The sequence below is a fragment of the Panicum virgatum genome, chromosome 9N (assembly GCF_016808335.1).
Source record: "Panicum virgatum strain AP13 chromosome 9N, P.virgatum_v5, whole genome shotgun sequence".
NCBI lineage: Eukaryota > Viridiplantae > Streptophyta > Magnoliopsida > Poales > Poaceae > Panicum > Panicum virgatum.
In genome coordinates, this window is record NC_053153.1 from 50,746,096 (window position 1) to 50,773,668 (window position 27,573).

The following is a 27,573-nucleotide window of genomic DNA, read 5'->3' on the forward strand; positions in this document are numbered from 1 at the left end:
CTTGTTGATGATGGCGAATTAAATAGGTGGCACTGAGAGACTTTCCTCATCCAAGGCACTTGTGTGGTAATTTCCCGTTTGACAAGACCCCTCATGAGAGCCTTTGCGGCAAGGTAATCTTATCATTCATCCCATGCATCTTTTCCTAAATCTCTTGGCAGGTATCTATAACATGCATATGTACATCGACTGTTCTGCACAATGCAGTGCTACTGTTCTTTGTGCGATGTGCCTGCTTCCAGTTGCTTGAAATGGAAAGGAACAGGAGGGCATTGCCATGCTACAAATCGTCACTGTATGTTGCTACTATATTTTGTTCTGATTGCATAGACATTGGTGCAAGATCAGATAAAAAAAAAACTATGAATTGAGGCAAACAACAGATTAATAGCAATGACCACCTCGAATGAATTAATTTCACCAGACAATTTGCACTTGTTGAAGCACAAAGTATTCAAAGATACATAAGCACCATCCATCACAGGAAGACATTATTCTTGGGGGCATGTTGGTATGGTGCCCCCCTTTCCTTGGGATGAGATGGTGCTAGATCAATGAGCTGTGAGGGGTGGGAACTCTTCAAACAAGTTATCATCCCCAATTGCTCTTAGATAAATTATAAACGGTTCTTTCAGCTTTTGCAATATGGATAAATCAATGGCCTGGCTTGAAGCCATTAAATACAGGCACCCCGTTAATTGTTGGGGCTGCACCTCTATTCTTCTTGACATATGCAACATATTCACCGTAGTGCATGGTGTACAGAGTGCTCTGGTAGCGGGTGACACGGAGTTTCTTCCTCAAGGATTCAGTGATGGAACCATGGTAACCTGCCTTCTTCATCAGCGTGTCAATAGTCTCTATGTGTCCCCATCCTGCCAGAAACCATTAAGCCTTATACAGATGGGGAATGTACTGGTCAAATTTTTTATTTAATTCTCATTGCTCATTAGATTGTATTTCAGTCGTATGGATCTGAAAGATGGTGTTCATATATGTAGATAACAAGTTTCTACGTAAAATCAAAATGTGTGCATTAGATAGATGAAAAATAATTAATTCACCTTCATGGCTAGCAACCTCAGGTAAATAGGTTGCACTGCGTCTTATGTTATAGTCTGGGTCTGTAAATTCAATTATTAAACCATGCTTTCCAACCTGCATTCACAAGAAAGAAAATGACTTTGATGTAAAAGTTGGTGAAACTATAATGCCTGATGTTGAGTGAAAGCAGCTGAACATGCAGAAAGGAAAGTAATATCTGAGAACAGTGTGGAAGTAAACCTCCCAATCGAGGTAGCCCTCTGCAGTTTCATAATCAGTCAGTATAGATACTGTGCACTCCAAGGTTGGCAGTTCCTTTGATTGTATCGGGGGAAAGCGTCGGTCCCTCAGGGCACTACAAGAGGATACCAAGCTTACTAGATGCCTAACCATTCCTCAACACGAAATGCACAATTGCTTTACTTACTAGCACAAGTCCACCAAATGTTTTGAGCATTGAGCAGACAATTCAGTAAGAAAATCAGACAGGATTTCAATGCCGAAACAATAGTTACCTAGTTAATGCGTAGTCCTTAAAGCCACTGACAATTTGACGGGGCTCCAAGGTTCCTATGCATCCCCGGAGGCGTGGTTCTGAACCATTGGTAGCCTTCTTCCAGGTCACAAACAATGGGCTGAAGTTACAAAAATTGACCAAATGAGTTCAGCCATTGTAGGCAAAGAGCAACAATACCTTTATCCGAGACTACAAATCTACAATATAACAGTTGGAGAGCCAGCTGCGCAGCAGTGAGATTTCCTTGTCCTCCCATACTCTCGGACAGATAATTACAGGGAGGGGTAGGAAACCTGCACTCTACTGAAAGGCGAGAGGCGAGGCACGTAGTGTGGCTACTACGGTTCCCCCTGCTATGCAACCGAAACTAGCGGCGCGCGATATGACCAGATACTGCAATCGCTGGGACCAACAAGTGATCAATCAAATCGGATGGCGAACCAGTTACCACAAGAGCCGAGCGGAACCAAATCTACCAAGGCAGCCTTTTGCCCAAATCTACCACGAATTGACCGGAACCCCACATCGGAATCGCCGTGAAAACCCCTGCTTACGACGGGGCAGCGCGGCCCGCGCTATATCGCGGAGGGTGGGGGCTTACTGGTTGCCGTCCTCGAAGGCGGGGGGCGGCGGCTGGTCGCCGGTGAAGTGGGCGACGAGGGTGTCGAAGCAGTAGACCGCCATTTCCTCCGTGGCCACCACCATACTACCGATCGCCGGTGGAGCCTGCCGCGGCGGGCTACGTCGTCTTCCGCGAGGGCGGGGGGCAACGGCGGGGGCGGCGACCGCCTCGGGAATCGGGCGGTGCGGGGGGAAGAGGAGGTTGGAAGGCGGAAGCAAGCGATGCGTTTGTTTCTTCTTTCTCCTTGGCGTGGGCTTTTGCCTTTGCGGGTTTTCCCTTTTTTTTGTATGGACGATTTTGCCCCCGGGAATGTGGCTATCTACTTCTTCAGTCCTTGCTGTTCTTGTACTATTGCTGGAAATGAAATTTGCTCGTGTTCGTCTCCAACTTCAACTTTAAATTATAAATTCAAATAGATTTCCAATTGCATCACAGGCTCATAAATCCAAACCCCTCATTACACGTAGATTTAAATAGATCACGATCAAATTTTGAGATGTATAGCAGCATCTACATCTTGATATGACTCCAATCCATCACCAAACATGGTGACTCCGACACGTTCCGTGGAGAATTAACGTTGAGACCACTGTCAACCGTTTCCGTTCCAAAACTTCTCTCCGTCGAAAATGGAAGGCTTTCGACCATGAGATCTTGCGTAGCTTCCTTGCTCTCTTGATTCTTCAGTCCCTCTACCCTCACTCTTCATTGTCAAAGGCTGCGTGTGCTGCAAGCAGCATCTCCACTGATTTTTCTTTCCTTTATACATAAAAAACTCGATCGATAGAAACAAAGTTAGAGCATCAATTAGAACAGCCACAGGGGGGATTTGCTGCTTTAGGTGAACCAACCAGTGCTAAAGCCTAAAGATATCATATATAGCAACCTTTTTGCATGCGATGGCGATGTTTGACCCAACCAGATCGAATCCGATCCAGCAAGGCCGGATTGCACCCCCCACAATTTCGTTGTCTCACTAACTGCGGATTCGGTGGAATGCATATTCTTGTTTACTGACCTAAAAGTCAACATAGCATTCATCTAATCCCTTTGAACGAAAAAAAGACATCAACTATACTACTGTATTTTCAATGTCCAATGAAATCTGTTTAATTCCAATTATGGGCAATGATGGTAAGGGATACCAAATGGGCTGACAGGCCTTTCCCAGCTTCAGCTCGGCTGCCTGCATTGAACAAATGTACTAGACCTACTAAAAAGGGAAGTGATTGTATGTACATATAGATGTCTAGGGTTTGGACTAAACCAGAAACAATCAGATGTTTGCAACGTCATATTCAAACATCTGAACAGAACTCCAAGCTATCCAGGTGATGAGCGAAACATTCAGCCAGTCTATCAGCGTCCTGAACCCGTAGGCGTGTGCCTTGCTGCCCGACGACAACAGCAGCCACCTGCGAGGCCAGCAAGCCGATGCCTTTCAGGTCTGAAGCACCCCGGAGGATGCCATACAGAATCCCAGAAGTGTATGCATCGCCGGCGCCACAGGTGTCCACAGGTATGCAGGGTGGTGGAGGGATGTATATTGCTTCACCTTTCACCCCAATGTAGGAGCCGTGCACGCCGTCGGTCACAGATACTAGGGGAACAGAGTGGCTTAAGTATCTTGTGGCTGACATGGGGCTGTCTGTTGAGGGTAGCTTGCAGAACGCCCTTGCTTCGTTGGCATTGGCGAACAGTATGTCAGCATAGTTTCCTACAATATCCCTGAAAATGGTTTGGTTCATGGTCATTAGTGTTATACAGTGAGGCCTTAGTATAGATGCATTTGATAAAAAAAAAATAATGATGCGCTTTGAAACTTAATTTAATGGTACTAATCAATGAACAATTATGCCCTAAGATTCTATTGCTACTTTCAGTGATATAACCAGATATAGAATAAGGAGCCTTTTGCGTAGCCCATTAAGGTGACTTTAGATGCGTAGCACTTGTCTTTTTAGAGTGGACATGCACATCAATGGAAGAAAGTTAAAGATTGCTCATGGAGATTTGAGAATGTAACTGGGCCCAGGTGGTCGCAAGCTGTGAAACTGATAGGAATCGCAAGCTGTGGAACTGATAGGAAGCCCTTTGAAAGGAGGCTAGTCTCACCGAAAATCGTTGTAGCAACGCTTGATGCAAGATACATCTGATGCTGTAACAGCAATGAGTGCACCATTCTTGTGAGCATCTTCACACGCTTGCTTGATAGCTTCAATTGTGTGAGGCAGCTCAAACAGATAACCTTCCACAATTAGTACATTTGATTTGGACACTAAATCGGCCAAGTCTGAATCATAACTCAGAGTTGACGATGTACCCTGCAAAGACAGAAAGTGCATGGTGTTGTTACGGCATATTTTAACTGCAGGTGTAGCCGTGTATCTAGATGATTGCGTATCTAGATGATTGGCCAATGAATTATACTTAGCCAAAATACAGGCTAACTAAAGGATGCATACTTAAAATCTCACGGTAGTTCTTGCTTCCAAATTCATACTACAAACAGTGCCATGACAAAATAAATCTGGAAACTTCACTAGATGAAGTGCACATCAATATGCATACGGTTCAGATACAAAGACTCATAAGAAACCAGACACTGAACTGTTTAATTTCCAGACACAAGTTGTTAGCCTGAGGTATCTAAATAAAGTAGGAGGGATGAGAAGGCATAGAATAAGCAAAGTAAAAATTGGAGTATATCTACCAAGTTCAGAAATAGATGAGCTGTCAGCAAAGGAACTGACCTGATACGCAAGCATAGTTCGCTGCGCATCTGGTGTTGTTAGAACAATGACAGTTCCGGTAGTCCCATCTTTGACCGGCTTAGACAAGAAATGCACATTAGCACGACGCAATTTCGCCCTAATTGTGTGATTGAACAAAAAAGCACAATGTCAGCCAATGCTCTAAAGGCTTTGTGTAGAAATAGGACATCGGCATCAGATGCAATAAAAATAATGCCAAATCAGTAAATTACCTGTAAAAACTACCTAGTGGGTCACTGCCCACACTGCCAGCCATCGCAATTTTAAGCTCAGGGTACCCAGCAGACCGGCTACTTCCAAGCCTGGCCAGGGCCACAAGTGAGTTGGACAGGGAGCCTCCGGCTGCAGCCTTGTAGCTGCACCCATCCATGGCGCGCAAGACCTGTCCTCTCTCCTCATGGTTTACAACCTTCCTCGTGCCCTTCTCTATGCCCAATCTCTCGAGGAACTCATCGTCCACCATCCCTGAGAAATCAACCTGTTTGCCCCACCCTCACAAACCAGTTACAAATCAGCATTGATCTCAACAACACATCCGTACTGGCTTAATGTTGAGCTACAGTTTAGAAGTTCTATCTAGCATATTTGGCAGATAAAATACAGATGACGAATCACTGATGTTTGAATGTTGGACACTGAGCCGTTCTTGTCACCAAGCATACCAATTATAACTTGAGAGGCAAGTACCAAACATCCACCATAAGAGTTTATCCTAAGCACCTAATATTCTAGATTTCTAATGTGTAATAACCCAAGTTTGTTTCGGGTGCAGCAACTTCCTCCTTGCAAGTTGGCGCCAACAATACCTGCTACTAATAATTCCGTAAACCGGTAACAAGAAACAGTTACTGGAAGCGAAGAAAGAAGAAGGGGAAGAAGATGCGCGCACCATGGCCTGGCCGAGGCCGAGCACGTCCCATCTCTCAGGCCCGGCGGCCGCCGCGGCGGGCTCGACGGCGTCCTCGCCCTCTCCCTCCCGCTGGCCCCTTCGCAGGGCGTCCTCCTCATCGTCGTCGCTCTCGCTGCCGCCGGCGTCCGAGAACCCCCCGAGGAGCGCCCGCGCCCTGCCCTTCCATCGCACCACGAACTGGTGGTAGCTGCAGGCGCGCGGGGAGCTCCCGGCTCCTGGGCGCGCGGCGAGGGGGAGGAGCGAGGGAGGAGGTGCGGAGGAAGAGAAGCGGCGGAAGAGGCGGGAGGGGGAGGAGGCCGCGGCGGCGGCGGTAGTGGCGGAGGCGAGCGCCATCGGGGGGTGGGGCGCCACGCCGGGGCCGAACCGAGCCGTCCCGTGGCGACGTGGCGTGCCGGATTTGAGGTGGAAACGGATTGGGGTGGAGGTGGGAAGAATCGGGAGAGAGGAGGGTGCGGGGCGCGGCCGACCGGGGCGGCCGCCTCGCTCCCTATCACAAAAAGCCCGCGGAGAGAGAGAAAAAATTGCAACGGAATGAAAAAATCATTAAACAAAACTAAATAAATAGGATGGGGTTGCAGAAGCTTCTTCTCGCTCCTGAAACGATGGGCTCGAACTTGCGTGTCCTTTCGTTGGGCCGACGCCCATCTGTTTTTTTAAGGAGACATCATTTTTTTAGTAAAGGGTGTAGCATTTCATCGATTGTTACGGAGAGAAGACCAGAGAAACTATGATGATGCTAAGCAAACCCGTGCGGCAGATCTAGCAAGTACATGAGCTACCTCGTGGCACCATCAGTTGCGTGAATAAAAGAGAAAACAACATGAATAATAGAGAAAACAACAGCAGAAGCACTCGCCGCTTTCTTAATATCTTGAGTAGTGATTCCCGTATAGGAGTGATCGACATCTTCTGATTGGAGTTTCTTAATCAAAGAGAGACAATCGGCCGCAATTACGATATGTTTATGGGAGCCTAGAAGCGTTCAGAATTGCCCACCTGAAAGCAATATCTACCGCTAACTCAGGATTTATGATCTTATCAATACCCTGTTTGCACGCAGCCAAAAACTTCTCTATGGTTTCTTATCACAATGTCTAATGGTTTCTGAAATAATGCCGCACTGCACTGTTAATGCAGCAGGCTCTCTTTCCCTCTAGGAAAGGAAAGAAAAGCCAGAAACAAAATCGGCTTGCTCACTTTAGCTGGGCGGCTGCGGCTGCAGTCACAAAAAATAGAGCTCGATGCACTTGACCGCTCGTGCAGCTCTCCATCCTCTATTTATCAGAGATGTTTTCATCTGAGCACTAGGCAAATATGATAGTAAGATTTTGAGTGTCCTCTCGAAAGAAAATTGCCTACCAAAAATATGGTGGTACATGATAAATCCATTTTAGCGTGGTTTTCTTTTACCTCCATCAGAGCCCGATGTTATTTTACCTATACAACCCAGTGTGCATCCTGACTATTGAGCTCCTCCCCTCATTCTTTGCAACAAAAATCTACGCAACCACCACCCTAACCCTCTACTCTTCTTCAATAGCTCCACGCCGGTGGTCGGCATGATGCTGCTGCCTAGTGTCAACGCGACCAATGGTGTCAACGCCACCTGGTCGTCCGGCCTGTTTCTAGTTTCTACACTTGCTAGTACTACCTGGCCAACCTATTATTGCTTATGAATTTCTTCTTTAAGCTTCCAAAACTCTGTCGAAAACCCCATATCCTAATGTCAATGGAGTCATGGGAGACAATTGGAGCTAATATCATGATGCAAATCAAACGATGAAGCTTGAATCAAGCATGGAGTGCTTAGTAATACTGGTGCTAAGAAGCTATGAAAAAACTAGTTGTTTACTAGTTTTGTTACTTAGAAAAGGAGGGCACTTTTTTCTTTCCTCATAACGTACATTTTGAATGTTTTTTTGTCTCACTAAACTTTGTGCACGACTCTTATAAGCTGTAAAAATCATCTCTGTTCAGCTGGCTGTGGGGGATGGCTAGTGCCTAGTGATGATTTGTTGTGAGAGAAAAGTATTGTTGACTAGCTGGTGGCTGTGCTGATTTGGTGTGAGATAAAAGCACTGATGACTGGCCGAACAGAGTCCATACAAATAACAAAGCTGGAACAAAATTTTCCTATATGCCTTCACCGAAAGGCTAAAATTAGGAAACAAATCCATATTTTTACTAACATGCAAAGACTAAAGGGCCTAATGACCCCTCAAGATTCCGAATCATATAAGTAATTATTGGGGTGCCTTAACATATTTTTAGCTCAACTAAAAAGGTATCATTGGGTAAAATCTTCACATACAGATTTCCAATTGCTCTCCTTTGGCTCATCAATTGAATATGGATATGAACATTATTATAGAATCATATCACATACTAATTGCTATTGATTCTATTTTTATTTTCTTAGTATAATTGCTAGAACCTCTTCATTTTGGGGGTAGACAGAACCTCTATTTTTTTTCACAAAGTGATCGCACAACTATTTTTTATCTAACTAGTGCAAAAACTAGGTAATTTTAAAACTTTCCATTTATTCTAATAATATAATATTTGCTCATTATACTATATTTTCGAATTTTTTAATAATATTTTTTTAATAATTAATCGCAAAATTAGATGCTAAATTGAGAAAATTGTAAAAATAGGTACCTGTCGGCTCTTGGAGAGCCGACAGGCTAGTAATCGGCTTTTGGAGGGCCGATTAGTACCTGTCGGCTCCTCAAGGGCCCGACTAGTGCTGGCCATGTCAGCGGCGCCCGTGGGCGAGCTTCCACCGAAGCGCTAGCTCGGCCTGTCGGCTACATAGGTACTTGTCGGCCCTTGGAGGGCCGACAAGGACCTGTCGGTCCGATAAGGCCCCTTATCGGCTTTTGGACGGCCGATAGGCCTGTCGGCCATATAACCGGGCGATTCTACCGCCGTCGCCCGCGCATCGCCGCCGCCGCCTCCTCCGCCGCGCTTTGCCTCCGACGCCGCCTCCGCCGCGCATCCCCGCCGCCTCCTGCGCCGCGCATCGCGGCCGCTGCCGCCTCCGCCGTGCCTCGCTGTGCCTCGCCGTGCGCCGCTGCCCTCTTGCTGAGGCGCGCGCGGGGTGAGGGGGCCGGCGGCGGGAGAAGCACCGCCGCCCGCCGGCAGCGAGTAAGTTTTTTTTCTAATTTAGTATTTTTTTAGTTACATTATTTTGTAATTATAGGCTTATTTAATTAATATTTTTAATTGTAGTTAATTTAGGTTGATGTAATGTGTTTTTGTAATTGTAGTTAATTTATTTTGAAGTTTAGATTAGCTTTAGTAATGTTTCGGTATGTTTTCGGTATATTCATATAATTAAAGTATCTTAACTCTTTTTAGCTCTCTTTCTTTCGGTCTCTTTCACCCCTGTTCGCTCCCTTTTCGTTTTTCTCTCTCCTTCATGTATCTTTCACTAATGTTCGATATATTTTAGGTTTGATGTCTATGTTAGGTATCTTTTAAAACTATAAGTAAGATATAGTTTAGGTTAATTTTAGGTATATGAATTCTTTAAATTAGGAATATTTTAATAATGTTTACCTATAGTTGAACTATAGTTTTGGTATAGTTTTCTGTACCGGGTTTTAAGTAAATCATGAAAATTTGAGGGAATTGTACTGAATATTGAATACATATTCGAATGAATTACAGTGTAGGTGCTTATAGGTAATTAGAACACCGATTCGATATGTCGTTTAACTTCAGATTTGTAATGCATTAGCAGGGATGAATTCGGAACTAGTAAATATCAGAGTTCATCATGGCAATGGGATAATCAATTATTGTGACTCGGGGGCAGATTTAAGTCAGTTTCAGTATGTAGATACAACTGTGAGCAATCCAATACACATGAGACATGGGGATATGTTAGGTTGGATGTATAATTTTCTGCAAGTTGACCCAAGTCACTAGAGGATTAAAGTTTCTCGTGTAGTTCCAAGGCAGTGTGAGCATGGTTGGCACTGGGAATTGGCCGATATGAGGAACTAGAAATGTTTGGCATGGATTTGCCCATATGGCTACCAACACAATGAAATTCCCTCTTGTTGTGCTTGTGCAGCAAGAACTGGCAAACTTAACTGCAGGAGAGAGTAGCATGAGTCATGCCGGTGCTGCACTAGAGGAGGTGGCTGAAACCGATTGGCCGCATGAAAATGCTACTGCAGAGGAGGTGGAGGTGCAGCCCGTGGTCGAACAACAAGATGAGTATGAAATTGAAGGAATTGGTGGTGACATGACTGCTGATCAGGGCGAGTTGGATGAGGCGATAGTTGATGAAATGGAGGTAGATGACGATGAGTACAGAACCTTTGTTGAAGGTCGAGATACTCGACTATTCGACAATGATGATACCGTTCCCGAGGATTGGGGCAACTTTGACATGGATGGGCTCACACTTAATGATGGTCATGACAGTAACTGGGTGTACAATAAAATCGAGATCCAAAGCGGACAACTGTTTCACGATAAAAAGCACTTGCAACATGTAGTTAAGAAATGGTCTTTCATGGAAATGAAACCATTCAAGGTGGTTATTTCAAATCCAACCACATATGATGTCAAGTGCCTGTCCCCTGGATGTCCATGGCGGGTTCATGGTTACCTGCTGAAGGGGGAGAATAATTTTGTGGCTTCTATCGTCGTTGGGCACTCGTGCAAGCTTTCAGAAACCGTTGTGAAGCATAGAAACATGACAGCTGAGTTTGTGGCCACTGTGATGTACGAAGAAATTGTGAAGAAGACTTCTATATCTCCATTTCAGATCATGCTTGCAATTTCCAATAGATTGTCCTATGAAATATCTTATGACATGGCATGGCGAGCAAAGCAGAAGGCGCTCGAGTGGAGGTTTGGCTCGTACAATGATTCATACCACCACCTACCACAACTACTGGCTCTACTACAGAGTAGGAATCCAGAAACTATAATTGATATTGATGACTATCAGGATGCAAATGGTGACAGGGTGCTTAGGTGTGCCTTCTGGTCCTTTGGGTGCATGATTGAAACTTTCAAACACTGCAGACCTGTTCTCTGTGTGGATGGCACATTTCTGACTAGAATGTATAAAGGGCAGCTGCTCACCTGCATTGGGGTCGACGCAAACGACAAGGTTGTCCCGATTGCCTTTGCTTTTGTGGAATCTGAGAACGCTGAAAGCTGGTTGTGGTTTCTTTCACTCATCAAACGGGCCGTGGTTTGTGAGAGGCCTAACGTGTGTGTCCTCCATGATCTCCATAAGGGTATACTGTCAGCTGTCAAAAAACTGCAGGAAGGTCGCAACGTTGATGTTTCGTGGCCAGACCTGCATAGTCGATGGTGCATGAGGCATTTGGCTGCGAATTTTTACTCCCAGTTCAAAAGCAAGCGGATGGAGGATCTTTTCAAGAAACTGTGTAGGCAAAATCAGTGATGCAAGTTTGACGAAATATGGGCCATGCTTGACAAGCTAACTATGAGTCATATGGTGGAGGTTCGTAAGAAACCTGTTGTGGCACGGGAAGAGGAGCCACGTGGTTTAGATCCTATCAAGGGTGAGCCTGCACGCGTGACAAGGAGGCGTAAAGGGGGAAGGTCAGTGAAATGCTTCTCTGAGTGGATAAAAAATGAGCCCCTTGAGAAGTGGGCGTTGATTGTAGATACTGATGGATCGAGGTATGGAATTATGACAACAAATCTGGCTGAGGTGTATAACTGGGTACTTAAGGCATGCTGCTCTCTTCCCTTGACCGCCATTGTGGAGTGCATTCTTCGAGGAACAGTGGCATATCTTCGAGAACGGTTTCAGCAAGCCGCACTTGTCAAGGGAGCGCTGCATCGAGTGTACTTGATGGGCAACCAAGATTATTTCTTCGAGGTGTCGGTGCGTGACAAGGGGGCCGTTGGAATGGGCAGTTCTACGGTAACAATGGAATGCCAGCTTTGGCCAGAAAGTAACATGTGCGTGTGCTCTTGCAACAAACCGAAACTGCTGCACATCCCTTGTTCACATGTGTACGCTGCTCGTGGCAAGGCAGGAATTGCAGGGACCTACGTGTCACTGTTGTAAGGAACATGGCACCATTTATGCCATTTCAAGTGATTTTGGTGATCAAATGACAACACAACACTTGGACTAATATGATTGTTAAGATGACCATTCTCAGGCTTTTAGGTTCAAGTGATGACAAAGAGAAAGAGAAGATAGGCGTAGCAAGGCCCGAAGGGCCATCCTTACGGGGATTCCGCTACCCGATTAGCGGATGGGGGTCGAGGGGGAGCCGCCCCTCGCGGGTCTCAGGGCAGCGCCCTGAAAGCTCTTCGGATCAGGAGCACCGGAAGATCCGACGCCATGGGCATCGGAGCATCCGGTGGTAATCGGAAGAACCGACGCCATGATGTTTGGTGCAGGATGGAATCGAAGCCAAGTCAGCCTTTAGGCACCGGTTGAACCGACGGTCCAAGAAAAGGGCATCGGTGCATTGGCAGTCCTTTGTACCAGAGACGATGTCAAGTGCCCAGAAGAAGTTTCTTCAGCACCGGTTCAACCGACGGTGCATCGGTGCATACCACCGGTGTAATGACGTCAGCGTCCAGGAGAAGATTCCTTCAGCACCGGTTGAACCGGTGAAGCATCGGTGCAAAGCATCGGTTCAACCGGTGGTCTCTGCGTCAGCCGACAGGAGTCCAACGGCTACTTCGGGTTATGAGTGACCGGAAGAACCGATGCTACCCCTGCCAGAGGCATCGGTTCTTCCGGTGATACGCAGATTTTCAGCTGACCGTTGGAGCAACGGCTACAAGACTTGGTGGCCTATTTATACGCCTCACCCCGGCCATTTGAAGAGTGCTGGAGTTGCTGGACATCCCACACACACCCAAGAACATCTCCAACCACCATAGAGCTTCATTGTACATCATATAGGCTTAAGCACACTTGTGAGAGTGCTTAGTGCTTGTAATAGGGATTAGTTCTTGCGAGAGCTCCCTTAAGAGAAGTCTTGCTGCGGCAAGCAACTTGTGATCCGTCGTGTGACCCTCCGTCTTGGTGTGGAGTGGCAACGACACTTTGTGCAGGGGAAGAGGAGGCCCCTTCCTTGGTGGAGAAGCTCCGTAGTGGATTTCGGCCGGGTGACCGAGAGAGACGGTGGCGGTGCACGAGACTCGGTGTCTTGTGGGCACTTGCCTTTGCTTGCCGGCATCGCCATTTGTGGCGTAGTGCAAGACGGTGATCGGAAGAGCCTCGGTGTCCCGTGGACGTAGGCGTTTGTGCCGAACCACGTTACATGACCGTGTCTGCTCGGGAGTTTGCATCCCTCTTGCACTTACCTCTTTACTTACCGCATTACGTTTCCGCATTTACTCTATCTTGCGTACCTTTACTTTCCTAGTTAGTATGATTAGGATTGGCTAGGTTGCAAGTCTTTTAAGAGTAAGTAGAGAGTAGCATAGATAAACCTTAGTCATAATTAGCATGTATAGGACGTGTTAGGTTTATCTTATGCAAGTAGTTTGAGCCCTAGGTTAAAAAGCGATTAGCGACCCTATTCACCCCCTCCCCCTCTAGGGTCGGACACCCCGGTGATCCTTACAACCGTATTTTCTGAAGGAGACAGTAATGGCTACTTGGAGTGGCGAACTCCGTGGCTGGAGGGCGCTAGCTGATTTTACGAAACCTCCGCCTAATGGGACAGATTGGATTCCTGATCCGGAAACTAAAATCATTCACCGGGGTCGTCGGAAGACTCGTCGTATTAGAAATGATATGGACGCAAAAGAGGATACATGTGGTGAGAAATTTTGCTTAGCATGCGGTGGAGGACACCTCAGCAAAGGATTGTGAAAGCTATCCAATCCATAGGAATGCAGACGGCACGACAGAAAGACATGTTCCACAACGCAAAGCTAAGAAGAATTAGGTAGAAAGGGCTATGGTTGTCTAGTTGTAATATGTATTTGAATTTCCTGTAAGGTTCTGATAATTCTATGAACAATTGTTTTATTGTAATATTGTTGTAAGTAATATTGATGTATGTAAGTTTTTTATTTTTAATGTTCTTTTATTTTCATATTGGTCTTTGTTGAGCTCAATTATTTCATTTGCATATGCAATGTTTTTTTTACCATCACTGTGCATTTTGTAGGTATGGCCGAGTTTCAGCTGATCGATCCGGTGATTGACGCGAAGCACCGTTCGTGTTTGGTGGACGGACAGATTCCACCCCCTCTGAGGTTACGGACGCACGACGAGTGTTGGCGGATAGACGCCCGTTGGATCCCTAGGTACGCTATATAAATTCTGCGGCTAATTTTGTTGGTTTTTAAAATGATTTCATGTGATTAAATATTATGTTTTTGTGCCACAAGTTGCGTGCGTCCGGTTTGCTCCCGCTGTGTTGTTTGGTCGAGCCGACACGGGGGGCGGTCTTCGGTTCACTGTGGACCCGCACGACTTCTCCACGACAGACTCCTAGTCCGTCGACCGCAAGTGCGCCGTCCACCGCAGCAGGACCTTCAGTAGTCCACTCCACGGGGGCCGCCACGCGTGCCGGGGCAGCAGGTACGGAGTAAGCAACCTCGAATAGTAAGTTCTATTTAATTCGTATTGATCTTATTAAAAAATATTGTATTCACAGTGGTCGAGACAGTTTCAGGCAGCATGGACATTTTTTTCGTGCGAGATGTGCCAAATGCAGACATCTGGCCGTAGGATGACATACTCGAGCCTTGGCAGATGCCTGGAGCCCCCACGCCGACATAGCCGACCCAGGACGACGCAGGCCAGTCCACTCCGCTTCACCCCCTGAGCCACGTATTAGCAAGCCAGCGGACCATTTCATGTTTCCGTCTGGTCAGCTTGCTAGGAAGAAACCGAAGAAGTAGGTTTAGGACATCGCTGTTGTACTTCATATTATGCTGTAGTTGTCTTATTTTGCTTGTCGACAGGTTTGTATGATTATTGTGTATCCCACGCTGTGACGCTCATGGATGCCATGTCAGCTTGCATCGGATTCTTCTGCAACCCCATTCGTTCACTGTGTGTGCATGTGCTCGTACGTCAATTGACTGCTGTTCGCTTTTTAGGTTGCGTGAACCTGGCCTATAGACCAACTACCTCCATCTATAAATAGGGGCATCACCCCATCACATAGGAAAACACTAGACATCCCCGCATTACCACCATGTCTTCCTCTAGTTCCACCTATATTTCGTGGAACAAGGTTAGAGAGCCTGTACCTCAAGGAGTGCAGGTTCCAATGTGCTTCTGTGGTTCGTTGTGCAAGCTGATGGAGTCCAAAGTTTTGGGCGATGACTTCGGCATGAGGTTCTTCATGTGTGACAACTACGAGTACGACCCGCATAAACGTTACGGCAAGGACAAACAGAAGGTACCAACTCGCACTATCTAGTTTGCGGCTTCAGAGTACAGTTAGTTAAATCTAACTCGGCTTGGAAATAGAGTCCACCACCTCTTTGTGATTTCATACAGTGGCTGGACACGGAGCAATCGACCGAAACTAAGGAACACGTTGACCGCGAAGCAAGGTGGGCTGTGGAAAGGTGGCAACGAATGCTGCAAGAGGAAAAAATGGAGGAGAAGCGCAAGAAAGATAAAGAAGAGATCCAGAAGAGATTCGCAGATGTGGAACGTCGGCAGGCGGAGGAGCGTGAAGCTGGTAGGGAGAGGAAGCGAGAGAGGGCCCGCCGTGCGAAGGAGGCGGGGCCGGAGGCTATTAGGAAGGGGAAGTATCCTCGGTGCACTCAGTAGATCAGTATCATTTAATGTCCGAATTTCATATTTTCTAAGGCATGTTAGGTCTAGTTCGAACACGATGTTAGCGTGTTCCATGCACATGCCAGTGCAATTGTTTTAGTAATTTCAATGTCTACTTAATCTGTATTGTGTATTTTCTACTACAAGTACCCGTTTCATAAAACATGACCTACAACTAGACTTTTCAGAAGTATTGGTCTACAAGTAAATTTTTCGGACCGACGTTATGATCCAGGAGACTGTAGCGAACTCAGCTTTTCAGCGAGATATGACAACTCCATGAGTCATATGTCGGCCACTACACACAATAAAAACAAATAAAATAATCACCCTTCACACATTCAATACAAACAAAGTAGTGGTCCACACAATTCAACGCACATAACACATGAAATGGAATGTCAGGACCTGTTGAAAGCTACGGTAACGAGGTCCAAGACTAAACCTAACATGCCTTAGCCTTAGGTAATTCCAACAAACAACATTACATAGGCAGGCGGAAGAGGCTGCCGAAAATAAACACGCAACATATTGGCCGGGTAGCTACATTACTTATTCAGACAACACGATTCATCCAAATGAGACGGAGCAATGCAACATCAATTATTCACGGCCAGTACCCTTATCACGTCCCGCCCTGTCCGCTTTCGCGCGCTCGCAGTTGCATACATTTTCATCCACCTTCTTCAACCACTCCATATATTGCTGATTACGACGAGTGATCCACGTGTCAATCCACTCATGGAAATGACACCAATGGGTATGCGTGTCATCAGCAGTTTACTTTCGTAAACAAGAAACGATTCAAATTTATTAAAAATAACAAAACCACTAGACAAACATATTTAAAAATTAATCTATACATGTGATGTTGCACCTCTTTTTTGGATTTCCTCGATATTCTTGTAACACCAATACCTCTGGCCAAAAGTCTCGTAATCACGAGATATGTTCGGGACACAACGCATCTGGCAATAGAAATCGGGTGGCTCTACACCTTTCGGCCATACCTTGCAATCTGTAATACATCTAGTGGAATCGTTAGGAGAGGGTCCTAAATTAGCCTCCATTTCCCGACGGAAAGCTGCCCGGGAGAATGAGGAGCTCATAGCCGTTTGTTTGGGCTAACTAAAATTATGTGGAACCTGGATTGCAAGCATGTGCTCTCGGCAAACACATGCTCACCTTTTATACACGCAGGGCTGCCTGCATCGTCCTTTCCAACAGCGCCACAGCTCTCACTGCTCCACAGTCATCCACACTTGTGCACTCGCACGCTCCACAGCGCTCACTGCTCGCACTTTAAACACGGACACGACCTCTCACTGCTCCTGAATTTTGCCCTCGCATGCTCCACACCGCTCACTCCTCCCACTTTAAACAACGACACGACCTCTCACTGCTCCTGATTTCTGCACTAGCACGCTCCACACCGCTCACTGCTACCACTTTAAACACGGACACGACCTCTCACTGCTATACGCCAGGATAGTAAAAGCTATGTCCGTTCACTGCGGCACACTACAGCACTCGCACACCATGACAGGCAAAGAAATCAATGAGCATCCTTTGAACGTGACCTTATGTCACTTCACTTCATAGTCGAATCCAATGCACGATTAAATGAGGCCGACGTAGCTGTGCAGCGGGAAATGACAACTGTATGCATTCCATGTCGGCCACAATGTTCAACACATTCATATTCGAATCCAATGCAACCTTCACACATTAAACACAAATAAAGTACATTTTTACATAATTCAACGCGCACAACACATAAAAATGGCATGTGACGACCTCTTGAACACAACGGTAACGAGGTCCTGGACTAAATCTAACACGTCTTAGGTAATTTTAACAAACAACAAATACTAACACAACATCGAGCGAACATGATATCTACCTCCTAATACTGCTCCCAATTAGCAAATTGTGTCGAACCATCTCCATAGTATGCTCCCGTAGCAGGAGGTGGTGGCGGTGCTGGCGGATTGTTGTTGTGACACGGGCAGTTGCAATATGGAATAGTGCATGGATACTTCGGTGGGCTGGGACCTTTGTTCTCATCTTCCTCCTCTTCGTTGTAGCCGCTGCTTACTTCCATTTCTAAATTGAAGATACGATTCTGCAGATAATAGATGTACTCGGCGTGAGGATGAATTGGGGGAGGATCGACCCATTGTACGAACCCGCAGTTCTCTGGAGCATTGGATGCCTGAAACACAAAAGATAATATAAATCATACAATACATATTAAACATATCCAACACACCCTTAGTACTCAATATTACCCATGCTCGAGGGCACTTGAAGAAACGACGACCTTCATCTGTTCCCTCGGTGAGCACCTGCACTAAGCAATCCTCACCATGCATGCATTTTGGCCAATCTTCTATACGGTTATCGTACCCTCTCAGCGGTGAATCTTTGGTGAAATCACTCCTGCTCTTGACTGGAAACTCATACACTGCTTCTTGAAAATCCTCAGGGCCAATGGAACCGGACCACACTATCGGTGGTCTTTTCCTAGACCCTTTTCCTCTCCCCGAACCAAAACCCTTCCCACTAGATGATCCCCCACTGGCCATCTGTAATGCAGCTAATTTTTTGTTGCCACTGGCCTCCATTGAGGCCTTTATATAGGGAAAAGTGGGCCCTGGGGCATGTTGGCTGATTGGTGGCCGACAAGGGCCTGTCGGCTCTTGGAAAGCCGACTAGAGCCTGTCGGCCCTTGCATAGCCGACAGGCCCATGTTTGGGCCGACAGGCCCCAGAACGTTATTGGGCTGATAGCACAGTCGGGTCGACTGGGTCCTGTCGGCCCTTAGACGGCTGACAGGTCCTTTTGGCCCGACAGGCCGCGACCGCATGGTCCGCGTGCGCCACATCAAATGCCACGTCGCCTGTCGGCTTTCCAACAGCCGATTACTAGCCTGTCGGCTTTTGGAGGGCCGACAGTCACATATTTTTGCAATTTTCTCAATTTGGCATTTATTTTTGCGATTAATTATTAAAAAATATTATTAAAAAAATCCCTATATTTTCTAGAACTAATAACTACTTTGGTCTCGCCATCGGAAAAGAGGTATGAGAGGGGAAAATAGTATCATGAGTTCATGACACATTTCATTTCGCCATCTTTATCACACAATCTTGGTTGTCATGACTCGATCATATTTCCGAAAATGGGTGGAGTGATTGTACTCCTACACTAGTACTTCCTCCATCTCAAATTAGAACTCGTTTTAATTTTTTTAGACACATAATTTTATTATATATCTATACATAGTGCATATCTAGATGCATTGCCATAAATATATATATATATATATATAGAAATCTAGAAAAACTAAAATAAATTGTAATCTAGAATGGAGGTAACAGTAATCTGTCACGCTACACAGTCCAGACAGCCGTGACCAAGATAGTTGGTTAAGGGGAATATACATCCCGGTATTGCTAAAATTGCAATATTTAAAATAAAAAGGTTCATAAATACTACTACTAAATATAAAAAATCCAACTAGTGTCATATCACAAGCCGTGTTCGATATGGTGGCTTGACTTTCCCATCGCGTGATGTAAATGTGCACTGACCTCACATGGTAAGGAACGGCGCCGCGCAGACCCGCACAGAGAACTGCAGAAGCTCCCCTGCGCTGCGGTCACTGTGCATGGTCGAGATTGCCCCTCCTGGCTTTCCTCTCCTCTCTGCAAGGACGGGACGGGACGGGACGAGACACATCCCTTCTCTCTCTCTCCCCATCTCTCGACCCGACCTCGCTCGCCGTCTCTGCTGCGCTCTGCCCCTGCCCCCTGCCCTGCCGCGATCTCCACACCCCCCCTCCGAATCGCCGAAATTTTCTCTCTCCTCCTCCACCCCACCTCGGATCGAGTCCGACACCCCGCGCCCAGCCCGCTCCGCTGACCCAGGCCCGGAATCCCCCAAATCCCCAATCGGTCCCGACCGGAGCCCGTCGATTCCGCCGGATTCGAGCCCCGCCGGTGAGGGGGTCCGCCTGAATCGGCTGATTGGACGCGAATTCGGGCGTTCCGGATGCGAGCGCAGGGGAGACCCGCGGATCTAGGGTTTCGGAGGGCCTAGGGTTGCCGCCGGCGATCTGGTGATGGTGGCGCTGCGCGGCGCCGGAGCTCGGCGAGGAGGAGGGATTGGCGCCGCCGTTGGAGAAGATGCAGCGAGCCGGATATGCATGGGTGGCGCGGCGCTGAGGGGTGCGACGGCAGGAGGCGGCGTCTCGTCCGGCTCATGTGGCCAGCCGCTCGCGTAGAGGCCGAAGCTCCACCACCACCGGCACAAGGACCACCTACTTCCCCTTCCAGCTCATCTGTTCCCCCGTCTCGGACGACTTCTTATCCGCCGGAATCGGCTGCGCGGAAGCAGGACTTCGTCGATTCCCCTCGCCCAGTGTCACCCGACTCGTTTATAAAGGTGCGTTTTTTTGTTGGGTGTCGCTTGGGAATTTGCTTGCTAACCTTCACGGGTTTAATCCAGCTGAGGATGCTAACCTTATCAAATCATCATCTTTCCTCTTTTTCGTTTCCACTTGGGTAATACCTGCTATATGAAGTATATGCACTAGATTTCCCTGACTAGTGGTGTACTGTAGCGACAAGCTGAGACGTGTTATGAAGTTTTTTTTGTTGAGTGAACTATATTGAGTTTTGACTTCGTACTAGCAACGCAAACATGCTAATATGTACATTGTCAAATGGAGTTCCTTTTGGCATGATTGTATTGAATTCTGTGAATTGTTATCAAATCGACAATCTTGGAATACTATATGTAAGGATCTCCTTGCTTGCATGCTTGCGAAAAAAAGGTTTACTGGTTTGAGGAGTGGAAAAGAATTATTTAATTTTTTGAGTGAATTTCATCATTAGCCCCTAAACTTGTCCTTCGTTCTCATCAAGCTCCACCAACTCTACCGACAGCAGCTCCCGCTAAAGCAATTGTAGCAGCTCCAGCCGAATCGCATATTTGTAGCTTTATACTTCTCCCATGTTTTCAGGTAGGTCCGAACCCGTACAAATCAGTGCCAGCGTGCCTACATAGCATGCTACCCTGCGTGGCTTGGTGGTCTCGCGAATCATTCCTGCATCTAGTATTTAGTGGAAAGTCACATTTAAGGAATTTGTTGGAAAAAAACAAGTAGTGGGGCAGTGGTGGATCTAGGATTTCAACAGGGGGGGGGTGTTACAAATTTAAATGATGAGACTCAAAATTGAAGTAGCATAATTTAACCAACAGTGAAAAAACAGTTGGGATGACATATAGGAGTTACATATTTCTATTGTAACCAATGCCACAATACATCTAGCAGAAAATTAAAGTTTCACAAAGCGTTACCCCATCACTTGAAAAGAGTTTCATGAAACTGCCATCATTAATAATACTCTGGGCGGATTTAATTGATGTTTTTGGACAACTAAATTGACCGCCAATTAGTTCTATCAAGTCAACTTAACCTGACCTATGGGAGTAATATTTATTTAGTTATTAGCGATCAAACTCGATCTTCATAAGCTTAAGAAGTAATGTAAATATAATGATTGAAACAACGCAAAGCTCAATCCTTTGAACCTATGGGTTCTCGAGGGATCGATCTGTTCTGCAGTTCTATAATTTTGATCAATTTTGTGTACAAGCAGTGTGCATTAGTGCATGCAGGTTCGTGGGCTTGCGGATGAGAAATTTTTATTATGGTGTTTTTGGCTGAGCATTTGGTCTATTTCGGACTTCTTCCTAAAAACCCGGACAATTTAAAGGCCCTAAATATACAATTTGAGAGTTTGCGGACTGAATGAGAACCCAGTTTTCCTTCAATAAACTGCATGCCTGTATGGTTTTTGGCCCGGTTTCCCTCATGATCTGGGCCATTTCTTTTTCAACATATAATGAATAGCTGGAATTCCCTGCCCTTTTTGGAGGTTGCTTAGAAAAAAGAAGAGAATGTGGTACAAGTTTAAGGACCGCTGCTGAAATTCACTCTTTTGTTCTAAACAAATGATCATGGAAAAGTACTTTCCAGTGAATATGTGTGTAAGGGGTAACAAATTGTTTAGTTTCATGCTACAGTGGTATCATTACTTGCTGCAAATGATGCAATACATACCGCTTGTGCTGGTCTCCATTGCGATTACACAATTCACTGTTGTTTGTTCATTGCTTGTTTGATTACTAATGTAATGCGCACAGGGTGGTTGTAATTGTCAAGTTTGTACACCAAACTAACAAGAGAATGGAGCATCATGATTGAGTTTTGTGCTGGGCAAACAGATATTAAATTACCTTTTAATTTTCAGGACGGGCGCGAAATTCGAGTTGGTGATTTTGCTCTTTTTCGGGCTGTTGATGTTCCTCCATTCATTGGATTGATACGTTGGATTGAGAAAAAAGAAGAAGGCTACCCGAAATTACGCGTTAGTTGGCTTTATAGACCTGCCGACGTGAAGCTTAACAAGGGCATTCAATTCAGTGCTGCACCAAACGAGATCTTCTACTCTTTCCACCAGGACGAAACATCTGCTGTTTCCCTGCTGCATCCTTGCAAAGTTGCCTTTTTACGTAAAGGCACCGAGCTACCAGCTGGAATTTCTTCATTTGTATGTTGGCGTGTATACGATATTGACAACAAGTGCTTATGGTGGCTTACTGACCAGGACTACATTAATGTAAGCTCATTAATTCTTCCTGTTTTTATCTATTATACATTCATATATACTGCTTAACATATGAAATTTATGGTCAGGAACGGCAGGAAGAAGTAAATCGGCTTCTACACAGAACAAGGTTAGAAATGCGTGCTGCGGTGCAGTCAGGTGGACGTTCTCCAAAGCGGTTAAATGGTCCATCAGCTTCCCAACAACCGAAGGCCACTCCGGATGGTACACAGAATGGTGGTTTATCTAAAGGGAAGAAGAGAGATAGAGGTGAACAGGGAATTGAATCAGCTAAGCGGGATCGTGATCGTATTGTTAAGGTCGACGAAAGTGAGCCTGGAAGCTTAAACTTGGAAGATATAAAGTCCGAGGTGGCAAAGATAACAGAAAAGGGTGGACTTCCAAATGCAGCAGCAGTTGAAAAGCTTGTACATCTTATGCAACTTGATCGGACTGAGCAAAAGATAGACCTTGCTGGCCGGGTTGTACTTGCTGATGTTATTGCTGCTACTGAGAGTCCTGATTGCCTTGGCAGATTTGTGCAATCAAGGGGCCTACCCGTGTTGGACAGTTGGCTTCAAGAGGCCCACAAAGGGAAGTCCGGTGATGGGAGTAGTCCTAAAGAAGCAGATAAACCTATTGATGATCTTCTATTGACCCTGCTTCATGCACTAGCTAAATTGCCTATTAATCTCAGTGCATTGCAAAGCTGCAGTATTGGGAAATCTGTCAATCATCTGCGCAGCCATAAAAATTTGGACATTCAGAAGAAAGCTAAGTGTCTTGTTGAGAACTGGAAGAAGCGTGTGGATGCTGAGATGAAGTCAAGTGATGCGAAGCCTTTAGTCTCAGGTCAATCTGTTTCCTGGTCAGGAAAAGCAGGTTTCCAAGAAATTTCAAATGCTGGAAACAAACGAGGTGGCTCAAGTGAGAACAGTCCAAAAAATCCAGTGCCCACTGTTTCATCGTCAAAAGTTTCGACTGATAAACCTGGGGGCACAGATGCAGCTGCGAAGTTAAGTCCTGTGGTATCTGCCTCATCAAAATTACAACTGCAACAAACAAATGTCGCCACCAACTTGAAGGACCAGCCCTGCAAATCAACTGGTGGGACTGGTGGTTCTGAGCTGCCTACTGTGAGAGAGGAGAAAAGCAGCAGCTCAAGCCAATCGCCGAACAACAGCCAGTCATGCTCTAGCGAGCCATCGAAGGATGCGAGAAGTTCAACCGCTGCTTCTGGTGGTGCTAGTAAACCTTCTGGAAGTTCTTCGCGGAGCCATCGAAGGGCAAACAATGGTCTTGTTTCAGGGAACATTAAGGAAGCTTCCGTGGGAAGATCCGTCTCCCTTGATCGATCTTTGCTGCAGGATAAATCATCTCAAACTGGAACGGCTTCTGAAAAAGGAGTTGATATGCCATCTGATCACGGAAACAATCATAGATTGATTGTTCGGTTTCCAAATCCTGGTCGTAGTCCTGCTAGAAGTGCAAGTGGAGGATCTTTTGAGGACCCATCTGTTACTGGGGGTAGAGCTTCATCTCCTGTGGTAGGAGATAGACATGAGCAAACTGATCGCAGAGTGAAAATGAAGACTGAAAGTTCCCGGCCTCATTTACCTTCTGATGCTAATGCAGAGTCTTGGCACAGCAATGATATTAAAGGAGCTGCAGGTTCTGAGGAAGGTGATAAATCACCGTGTGCTATGTTAGATGATGACAACAGCAGGACACCTGATGATTCTGTTAAGGATGCACATGTACCAGGAGTTGCATGTTCAAGTGAAACCAGGGTGGGAAACTCATTCAGCCCAATGAACGCTCTGATTGAAATTAAGTACTCTGAAGCTAGTCATTCCCTGCAGGCTGGAGATGACACAGCTATGAATCTTCTCGCTAGTGTGGCAGGAGAAATATCTAAATCTGAATTGGTTTCCCCATCTTCTTCCCCTAGAAGTTCATCTGAAAAAAAATTGGTCCGGGAGGGTGACAGTACTGGAAAGTTTAAAGTAGAAAGTGATGTGGGTCCATCACAGGATCCAGGGCCAACAGATGCTAAGAAAGTCGTCGTGGGAAAGGAACTGAAAAATGATGCTTGTTTGGTTGTCAAGGAGGAACAACACCAAACTGTGCCATCTCCTGAGCTAGCGGATACTAAAGCAGTTGGATCTTCAGCCAAAGTTGAAACCCATGAAGGGCGTGCAAACAAATGTAACTCTCAACCAGCTTCGGTCGATTCCAAAGGTGAACATTGTCAGAGCTTGCGCCATTCTGTTAATACTAAAGTTTCCAATATGTCTAATATGAACTCATCTGCAGGTGAAAATCTGGATGCCTGTTCTGTCCCCGGGAAAGTTGAAGATGGCTCTGCAGACAAGGATGGTGCTGATGAATCTGCCTTGGGCAACCAGTGTAGCCTGGTTGTTTCCAATAGAAATTCAAGATCGATCCTGGCTGGGGAGTCTTCATTGTCTGCTGCTGATAAACAAGACCAGGGTTTGTCAAAGTCAAGTAATCATAAGCAGCTTCTGGGTGCATCGGACCACCCAGGAGGCTTTGATAGACGTGACAGTATGGCAGGCAAAGTAGATTTGATGGCTGCAGAGGTGAAAAAGGCTGATGCTGTAGGTGATAGTAGCACAGTGCAGAATGAGGATGAAAAGAAGGAACATGCTATTTCCTCTTTGGCTGATGTTACCAAACTAGTAGAAGCAGCGTCCCCACTTGGTGTGATTAAGGAGATGAAAGAAACAAAAGACAGTTCCAGTGAATCCAATAGTCATGTAAAATCTGAAGGTCTTAATTCTCAGCGAAGTGAGCATAGTGTGAAGCAAACTTCAAAGAAATCCAGTGATGGCGTGAGTGGAAAAGAGGATGGAAAAGAAGACCTAGTCTCATCAGATGAGGGTTCTTCTCTAGCCGCTCACACAAAGTCAAATGCTACAGCCAAGCTTGACTTCGACTTGAATGAAGGGATACCTGGGGATGATGGGCATCAGCCTGAGCCAGCTGTCTCACCTGTTATAAGTACCTCAGCTATCCATTTACCTGGGCTTTCACCATTCACTTTACCTATTACAAGCGGGCTGCAGCCAGCTCCAATAACAGTAGCTGCTCCAGCTAAAGGACCCTTTGTTCCTCCTGAAAACCTACTAAGAGCAAAGCCCGAGATCGGGTGGAAAGGTTCAGCAGCAACAAGTGCATTTCGTCCTGCTGAACCGAGGAAGGTTTTGGAGATGCCCATCACCACACGTGACATTCCCGTATCTCATGCTGCTGGGAAGCAGTCTCGTCCCACCCTTGGCTTTGATTTGAATGTTGCAGATGACCAGGCTCTCGAGGAGGATGTCCCACAGAGTTCTGCACAGACTACCTGTTCTGAATCTGGAAATACAAGAAGTCGTGATGGCTCTTCACGAAGTGCTGGCATTGAGCTTGATCTGAACAGAGCTGATGAAGTTGCAGACAATGGCCAGTTTGTAACAAATGCTTCACACAGAGTTGAAGTCCCATTGTTACCAGCAAGATCGTTACCTCGAGTCTTCTCTAATGCTGGCACGAATAGCTCGAGAGACTTTGATCTTAATAGGGGACCATGCCTTGATGATGCTAGCACTGAACCCACACCAAAGAACCTACCTACTAAAAATACAGGCAGTATTCAATTCATACCACAAGTTCCTGGTGTTAGGATGAATAATGCTGCCATGAGTAATATATCACCATGGTTTGCCGCTGCCAACCCTTGTGGTCCAGTACCAATACAACCGTTTTTGCCTTCAAGAGAACAGCCTTACCCAATTGAGGCAGCACCTGGGACCCAGAGGATTATTGTGCCTACAGCTGACAGTGGTCAATTTGGAGGTGATGCCAGCAGGGCTCCAGTTATTTCATCGTCTCCAACAATGGTTTTTCATCCACCTGCATATCAGTATGCAGGATTCCCATTTCCTCCCAGTGTTCACCTTCAAACACCGGCATTTTCAATGGGATCAGCAACATTTGCCAATTCTGCACCTGCAGGAGTATCGTATTTTCCAACCATTTCTCCCTCACTTGTTGGGCCAACAGGTGCATTACCTGCCCATCATTCAAGGCAGTATGCAATAAATCTTGCTGAGGGCAGCAGCAGCAGTGGACGCGACAATAATCGTAAATGGGAAAGTCAGGGCCTTGATCTTAACTCAGGCCCTGGAAGTATAGATCTAGAAGGAAAGGATGAACGGGCACCTCTACCAATTAGACAAAATTTGATCACACCCCCACATGGCTTTGCAGAGGAGCAAGGAAGAATTTACCAAATGCCAGTTGTAGGAACAAAGAGAAAGGAACCTGATGGCAGTTGGGACACAGAAAGATCTACATACAAGCAACTATCATGGCAATGAGGGCTCTGACGGAGATGACTTAGCAGCGACTTGGCTGCGATGAGCATGTAAGTAGTTTTCTTTTTGGACTTTTGAGACCTGTTTGATTTTGTTACTCGCAATTGCTAATCATATGGAAGGTGTATTTATTTCAGAGGTGCCTGCAATGTAGATCCTGGGCATGGTGTTCTTCTGTCACTGGACTATACTCATGGATTGATCCCAATGAAGACAATGTGGGGTTCTGAGGAAAGAAAAACTTTGCTGTAATTGTTGTAGATTTTTCTTAGCTGTTAGGCTTTTGGTTCTAATTTACTCAGGAGGATATGGCTTTGGAGGTGGAATCTTTGTGAACCTGAGCTCTGGAGCCGCTGTAATTAGACCGTCCGCTCTGTTTGTTGGTGATAAACTGTTGAGCACATGCTGCCGCTTTACATAAAAATTTAGATGTGACATGGTACTTTGTCGGGGAAGCGTTACTTCAGCTGACCATGTAAGCACTGCTGCACTGGTGCAGCGACTATCATGACGAGTTGCGCCGTCATGTATCTTGTGTTGCCGTGCAGCTGTATGTATAAGAATTCCAGCAGATCAGCAGAGTTATAATTTGTCGCTGTTTCTCTGCCATCGATATCTGGTTTACATCATGTTCCAGCGGCGCTCTCTTTGCCCCTCTTATTTTCTTCTTTTGACCTTTTTACTCGTTGCTGCTACAAATATGGGTCATGTCCCTATGTTGGTGTCCCTGTCAGTTGATTGGACCGATGCTTCTTGTGCCTGCTACAAATAATTAAATCAGTATGTCGCTCTCAAGATTATTGTGACATGACCTGGTGTGTGGTGATGCTTCCCGTGGTTTGCTTTGGCACTGATGTTGCCAGTGA

The 27,573-nt window shown here is 46.0% G+C and overlaps 4 protein-coding genes across 6 annotated transcripts; 2 read left to right on the forward strand and 2 right to left on the reverse strand.

The window, feature by feature from the left end:
• Positions 1–384: 384 nt before the first annotated feature.
• LOC120688204 (uncharacterized protein At2g38710-like) lies at positions 385–2,443 on the reverse strand. Its single transcript, XM_039970396.1, has 5 exons — positions 2,163–2,443; positions 1,560–1,679; positions 1,285–1,399; positions 1,065–1,158; positions 385–875 (listed from the first exon to the last, which is right to left on the reverse strand). Exons 1-5 carry the CDS (start codon positions 2,264–2,266, stop codon positions 655–657), a joined length of 654 nt encoding a protein of 217 aa, XP_039826330.1. The 5' UTR covers positions 2,267–2,443; the 3' UTR covers positions 385–654.
• Positions 2,444–3,225: 782 nt separating this feature from the next.
• On the reverse strand, positions 3,226–6,347 carry LOC120688203 (uncharacterized sugar kinase slr0537-like). Its single transcript, XM_039970395.1, has 5 exons — positions 5,847–6,347; positions 5,170–5,435; positions 4,937–5,054; positions 4,299–4,507; positions 3,226–3,911 (listed from the first exon to the last, which is right to left on the reverse strand). Exons 1-5 carry the CDS (start codon positions 6,198–6,200, stop codon positions 3,482–3,484), a joined length of 1,377 nt encoding a protein of 458 aa, XP_039826329.1. The 5' UTR covers positions 6,201–6,347; the 3' UTR covers positions 3,226–3,481.
• Positions 6,348–9,906: 3,559 nt separating this feature from the next.
• Positions 9,907–11,218, forward strand: LOC120689088. The gene is made up of 3 exons (XM_039971427.1): positions 9,907–10,865; positions 10,953–11,054; positions 11,164–11,218. Exons 1-3 carry the CDS (start codon positions 9,907–9,909, stop codon positions 11,216–11,218), a joined length of 1,116 nt encoding a protein of 371 aa, XP_039827361.1.
• Positions 11,219–19,274: 8,056 nt separating this feature from the next.
• Positions 19,275–27,316, forward strand: LOC120689440. 3 transcript variants are annotated; one of them, XM_039971708.1, is made up of 5 exons: positions 19,275–20,094; positions 21,969–22,337; positions 22,415–24,566; positions 24,642–26,757; positions 26,845–27,316. In XM_039971708.1, the coding sequence occupies exons 1-4, from the start codon at positions 19,852–19,854 to the stop codon at positions 26,708–26,710; spliced, it is 4,833 nt and encodes a 1,610-aa protein (XP_039827642.1). In that variant the 5' UTR covers positions 19,275–19,851; the 3' UTR covers positions 26,711–26,757; positions 26,845–27,316. The 3 variants fall into 3 exon arrangements, with proteins under 3 accessions (XP_039827642.1, XP_039827643.1, XP_039827641.1); XM_039971709.1 differs by having other exon boundaries at positions 22,424–24,566; XM_039971707.1 differs by having other exon boundaries at positions 22,415–26,757.
• The last annotated feature ends 257 nt before the right edge of the window (positions 27,317–27,573 follow it).